The sequence below is a fragment of the Aplysia californica genome, unplaced genomic scaffold, assembly GCF_000002075.1.
Source record: "Aplysia californica isolate F4 #8 unplaced genomic scaffold, AplCal3.0 scaffold00419, whole genome shotgun sequence".
Taxonomy (NCBI): domain Eukaryota; kingdom Metazoa; phylum Mollusca; class Gastropoda; order Aplysiida; family Aplysiidae; genus Aplysia; species Aplysia californica.
In genome coordinates, this window is record NW_004797689.1 from 271,277 (window position 1) to 277,657 (window position 6,381).

The window sequence follows — 6,381 nt, forward strand, 5'->3', positions numbered from 1 at the left end:
CCCCCCAGCAATCATGTGTCACTATTTAGTAAAACCATAATGTGATATATCTGTACAATACAAGTGCCTCGCACTGAACACGAACTTTACATTCCTTTCTTGGAAGAAAGATAAATAATTAGAAAACTCTCACGCAACACATCACCCTTTCAGACAGTTCATTCACAACGTAGCAATAATTATAAATGCTGTAGTGAAAGCGCTCTCCCAAGTTGTTTTCGCGCAAGGGATAACAAGTAAGAACAGAATGTGACAAGACTCGGCCCGATTTGTCTGTCTTGATGTCGTCTTAACCGTGTGTGCACATCTCCCATTTTCCCGGAAATAGATCGCTCGCCGAGCAAAGTGCTGGCGGTCGAGATACGTTCACTTTCATTTACTCCTCGGCTTCACGTCGATCCCAGAAGGCCACGACGAGTTTTATACCGGGAGATGTTGTCGACTTGTCACTTGATTCTAGTGCCGTCCAGCAGTTTGTTTATGGGTCTTTGGCGGGTGCGTGGGTTTCTCCTTCTTCCCTATCCAGCACCTATCGTCATCATCTCTCCGTCTTATTAAAGTAATATCTTTTACTATTGTAACCTAATCTAACCTATTTATGTTTCAAGGGTCGTAAAACTTACTTTAAAAAACCCACCAGAACTAAAAACAAAAACAAAACCTCCCAAAACGAGCAACTAAGGAGTTTGTTGAGAGAAATGCAGCCCGTCGTTCGGAGGCGGGAAACGATCTAAGACGTCTGTGCATGGGCATCAATGACCCGCTTATCCGTCACTCGTGATGTGAGGGTGCCATGGAGACCTTAAACAAATGTAGGGAAGTCTCGCGTCGGAGCGATTACGGTGCAATGAGCCATTTACCGTGGCATTTTCTGCCTGACTAGACCAATTTTATGCCGTGCTGATGATGTCTGTTGGCAGTGACGGATTGAATATGGTGGAGAGTCCCGTGATTCTGGTGGAAAGTCCCCACCAGGTCTCAGTATCACAGACAAAATCCAATTGGGAACCCGTCCAAGTTGTCTGGCTTGGCAGATGGTATTACTCTGTTCTGCAATGTAGCATAGAGGAATTCTGAGTAAACCATCTTTGGCTCCATATAGCCCCCACGTCTGCCTATGAATTACGAGAAAAGAGCTGCATGCATACTTTTATAAAGATAACCATAAATGTCAGTCAACAACAAAAAAAAGAAGGAAAAACAAACAAAATAACCCCCTCCCCCAATAATAGCCCTTTAGAAAAGCATTACAATAGCAACTTCAAACAGTAAAGAAACATACAAAAAACGCACCTCCACTCCTCCCCCCCTCTTCATCTCTCACAAGAATAGACGAATCTACCTTAAAAAAAGACCCCGCCTTCACCCCCCCCCCACCCTTGGGCTCCTCCTAAAGCTAAACCAGAGAGTTTACAGTATCTGGCTAAACTATATAATAAAAAAGAAAACAGCTTTCGGATGTGTTAACATGGGTAAGACTGTGATTTGGTATATCATAAGTATGCATTGTTCTTGCGTGAAGGCAGATCAGGGTTGGGATGACGTTCACAGTGTGTTGGGCGTAGCTAATTGGCCTACTGCACCCCAGGTCGGAGGTGTAACTCCTGTCAGTTGTGTTGCCTTTAATAGACGCTGCAGGCTTTTGTGTTAGTAGAGTCCTTGTTGTATTCGTCTGTCAGGTTTTTTTGTTTGGTGTCAACCTTCTGCGCTGTAGTCGTCATGGGGTCAGGCGTGTGAGCCGCTCTGACACGTGCACGGCGGTGCATTGCATCCAATGATTAGGCATCCTTTGACGATCTGATGGCAGTGTACCATTCTACTTTTTTTTTTGCTCGTTTTTGGTCGTTGTATTATTCTGGCCCACGTATATTTATTGTCTGAAGGCAGCATTTTTTTGTTTGTTATAGAGTTTTGGGAGTGTTGGAGATTGTAGCTGTTCCATGATCATGACATTTTGTAACATAAGAACGTATGCAGCATTTGCTTTCCTGTCCGTAAAGTCTGCCGTTTTATTCACTTTTATATAAAACAGGTTGGGGTGTTGGGGGGGGGGGGGTGTAGCTAATTGTTCTTTTGCGATCTTGTAGGTGGTGTCTTTCTATTTAATTATATATATGCACATAAAAATTGTGTTAACGTATGAGTTTTATGCTTTCTGAGAATGCGTTGTACTCCGTGTGTGGCACTGAAATAGTGTCTCATTTTAAAAAAAAATACTTTTAGAGAAATCATAAACATCTCTCGAGTTAGCTGCAATATAGTGTCCTCCCTGTACTATCCTGTCAGGGCCTTCTTTGTGTCTACCTTCGACGCTGTTGTAGACATAGTCGGTGTGTGAGTTCATGCCGGACTCACTGGTATGTTGGTGGACTGTGGCTAGTGCCAGGGGACCCTTGTTGAAGCTCCCCACAGGGCGTTATTAAGCATGCTTTTGTTTTGAGTGTTAATGGCTCCCCCCTGCCTGTTATGTAGGACGTCACACGTTGGAGGTCCAGCCTCTCGAACAACATCTCAGCGTTGAAACATGCTGTATGGAAAAGTGGACTTTGCTCAAGCCGGTCACCAACACAGCGTGTTTGAAATCACTGGGTTCACGAGGAGCTTTTAATGGCACCCCTGCTCCCATTTAAGTCCGGTCATATCGGGGATGGACGCGCCTGTCCTGGGCCTCAAGGCGTCTGCGTGCAGTTGTCGGGGGGCGGCATGCCTCTGAGGCACATCTCCGACTTGAGCGTCACGCCGCCGTTGTTGATGTCCGTGGTGCGGGAGTACGAGGTGCCCCTCCCGTCGCGTGCCCGGTTCCAGCACAGGCGGTAGCCGAAGAACTTGCCCAGCTCCTTCTTGAAGTTGTCATTTAGCCAGCCGTAGAGGAACGGGTTGATGCAGGCGGAGCTCATGGCGAACACCTTGAGGATCAGGTCGATGAGCACGAAGTACTTGCCGCGCACCACGCGGTGACTGAACTCGGCCGTGAGCGAGTAGAGGTTCCATGGCAGCCAGCACACCGTGAACGTGAGCACCACGGCGATCAGGATGCGGTTGGTGCGCTGGCTGCGGCGCGTGTCGTGTTTGCGCACGGGCCTGTTGTGCAGGACGTGGCAGATGTGTTTGTAGAAGAAGGAGGTCAGACAGATGGGCACCACGAACTGCAGCAGGAAGATGGAGACGGAGTAGACCTGTTTGTGCAGGTACGATGGCCACTGCTCCGAGCAGGACGTCTGAAACACACGAAACATAACATTTGTATATAAAGTATTGCTGTGGGCGCTCTCGCTCTCTCTCTCTCTCTCTTTCTCTCTCTCTCTTTCTCTCTCTCCCCCTCTCCCCTCTCACCCCCCCCCCTTTTACACTCGCAAACACATACACATACACACACAAACACTTACATGTCATGTTAATATAATCCAATATATCTGTGAGTTTTATTTGTGTATGTGGGTTAGGGTTATGTACATAATATATAATACACTCACGAACTTATATTATGTACATTAACTCGCACGCACGCGCGCAAACACACTTTTGTACGTGCCAATTGTAAGGCTCCGAGTTTCACAGGGCGAGGCGGACAAAAGTGGTGAGACTTTTGCGTTCTTCCGGACAGATAAGCTCAGAAGTTGCTGTGCGTGTAGCTTTCAATTGGTTCTGTTTTGGTTTGACCTTTTCGCCTTATCAATGTTTTCGTCTCATGGGTCTTTATTTCTGTTTCTGATCTTTAACAAAAATTTCCTGGTCCTTTCAGAACGCCGGGCCTGGGAACGTCTGGCTCTGATAACCGCAACAAAAGTGAAAATCGATTCATTCAAAGATAGGAAGATGGCGTCTTTAGTCCTATTCTCTTCCTCTACTTCTGTATTTAGAGAGACCAAATGAGGGAGGGAGGGAGAGGCGTAGGATCTTTGATGTACCAGTACGCTATAATATAAGTATGGTGGTAATAATGTGACATTATAATAATGAAATTAATGAAAATAATAATATTTAAAACACATGATGATGATGATGATCTTACGCGTGAATGCTGAAGAAACCGCTCTCCCAGTGCGCGCACTATTGGGGGCCACTTATTGAGTCAATGGGGACTGAGGCGTCGAACATTTCATGGGGATGAAGTAGGCTGTTGCAGGTATGATCGGTTGTCATAAAAATAAACTAGAATATAATTATTATGCTTTGCCCCGGGGTGAAAGTAGATTGGATTGCAATTTCTTTGCCTGTCTATAAGGGCGGTGGCTGGAGGGAGTCGCTGGTAAGGCCGACAACTACTTCTTTTCTATCCTCCTATTGTTTTTGTACGCCCACCTGGCTTTTTCCTTGTACTAAATTACCCTTGTCCTGTCCGTGTGATTCTCTTTACTTCTTTTCAAAGCCTTGTTTTGTTTGAGCGCATTGCCAAGGGCAATTTGTATTTGTATATGAATGGAAGTATCACAACAGAAAATGATTTAGGGCTCCTGATTTGTAAAGATTAGTAAATGTTATAGATGATACGAGTTTCTGTCCAAAATTGGCAACAGCAGTTATGAAGAAGATGACATATTATTACATGGGTGGTTTGCGAAGGTACTGCTCGGCTGCTTTCGAGAAGGTTGGTGGATTATCTAGAAATTTGCCACAAATGCCTTTGTCCTGATTTACTAAACCCTTCGTGTAATCTGATATGTGCGAAGTCAAATAAATAAGACTTCTGTTGCCGTGGAGATGTAATTACGATGTCGGAGTCGAATGGGAAGACGATATTGTGTTTGTCGTTTGTCCGGTGTTTGTTTTGTAAGTTTAATTGAAAAAGTCGAAATGTATTCGGTAAAAAAAAACCCAACAAAAAACCCAACGCTTCCTGTAAAATAAGATGACTGCCGAGCTAAGTTAATACTTCTTTATTAACTCGAGTGTTTTTGGGCAAGAGTGCGGAATGGGACAGAGGATGGAGTCTTGACTTTTCTTATTTGTACGAGTATATCATTATTTGTAACACAACATTTGTTTACTTAGAGGGCTATTCATATGACTTTATGCAGTTGCGAGCCCTGTAAAACCTCTACTAAAACCAGCTATAATTTTCAATATTCTGGGGACAAAACCTTGCAGAATACATTTTATCACTTATAAAGGGCTTACTTTGTATAGCTCTTTTTCCAATGGACTTTGATGCTTTTGTTCCGGCTTCAATAGTGTTATGGCCATCCTCTTGGCTATTGCGCGCTGAGAGCTTGAGTTCAAAATCTATTTTGCCCACAATTGCCATTTTAAAAAATGGGTTGGTGGATCTAATACAGCCTTGGTTGACCCCGACTAGCAGGATCGAAGCAGACTGACTACCTTCTTAGACTTCTAAATTATCTAGATTTTAAAACATTAATAGTACAAAAGTGACGACGCCCATTGTGTGCTCAAATGGCTTATTTTATGTTCGTTTGTTTATATCTTTAGCAAGCCGCCCCCTCCCAACCTCAAAATATCAAAAGTGTGCAGCCCTCTAAGTAAAGAATTTTTGGAGGGCACGAATTATGTAAGTAGACCGAGAATAACAGGGAAATAAGAGCTATACTCTATAAACTGTTGCCCTCTAGCTCTCCTAGAGAATGGGACAAAGCTTCTATTAAATCCGTCATATTTCCCCGGGCGAATATTATTCTTGAAGAAATGAAGCGAAAGTGGGTTCGTTCCGTGCGATATCGTTTTCCGTCCCAGAGCTTCGTATTTCAGTTAATACCGTCAGACACGAAGCCCCTATAACGTCTGGTTCATCGCGAGCGGATTTTTTGCCAATCACTCCGGACGGACATGGAGAAGTCCTTGAGACAAACAGCGTTAAGTATGACGTAATTGTACCGTTGTTACCCTTTTTTCCTCGATTGTTCTCTATCCCTGCATAAACCAAGGTTTGCATGGAGAGCTGTGAGGTGAGGTGGATTAGGTCACTTAGAAAGACCCACTCCCCCTTCCTCCTCGATCTACACCCTGATCAGCCCGACAAATAAATTTCATTAAAAAAAAAAACCCAAGCGAAAAAAAAAAAGCAAGAGCAACAAAAAATAAATAACAACCACAACCCATTTTAAAAAAAGAAAGAAAGTAAGAAGGTGAACAAATCTGGTGGGATTGTTATGTAATGATTTGAAGGCGTCACTTCCTCATGTATTATTTTACGTGAGATCGTGCCATCTGGGGGTTATTGTTACGACAACACTGTATTTATGGCGGCATTCATTTCGAACTTTTATCCTTCATGCCGTCAAGGATTTTTGTTGCTTAATTTCCCTTTTTTTTGTGGCCTCATCACCTCCAAACAATACAATAATAAGACGAAAAGGAGGAAGACACATGGATTCAAATCTCCCCCCCCTCCTCTCTCTCTCTCTCTCTCTCTCTCTCTCTCTC

The 6,381-nt window shown here is 43.9% G+C and overlaps 2 protein-coding genes across 3 annotated transcripts in view; one reads left to right on the plus strand and one right to left on the minus strand.

Moving 5' to 3' along the window:
• The window catches only part of LOC101860757 (cleavage and polyadenylation specificity factor subunit 2), a gene marked incomplete at its 3' end in the record, with an annotated part of 149,649 nt that overhangs the window by 37,232 nt on the left and 106,036 nt on the right, over nt 1–6,381 (plus strand).
• LOC101858291 (prolactin-releasing peptide receptor) overlaps nt 1,821–6,381 on the minus strand; it is a 29,220-nt gene continuing 24,659 nt past the window's right edge. For both annotated transcript variants that reach the window (XM_035971334.1, XM_005104407.3), the window contains exon 4: nt 1,821–3,218. In XM_035971334.1, coding sequence (XP_035827227.1) covers nt 2,670–3,218 — 549 coding nt within the window. In that variant the 3' untranslated portion in view covers nt 1,821–2,669. The remainder of the gene's footprint in view (nt 3,219–6,381) is intronic.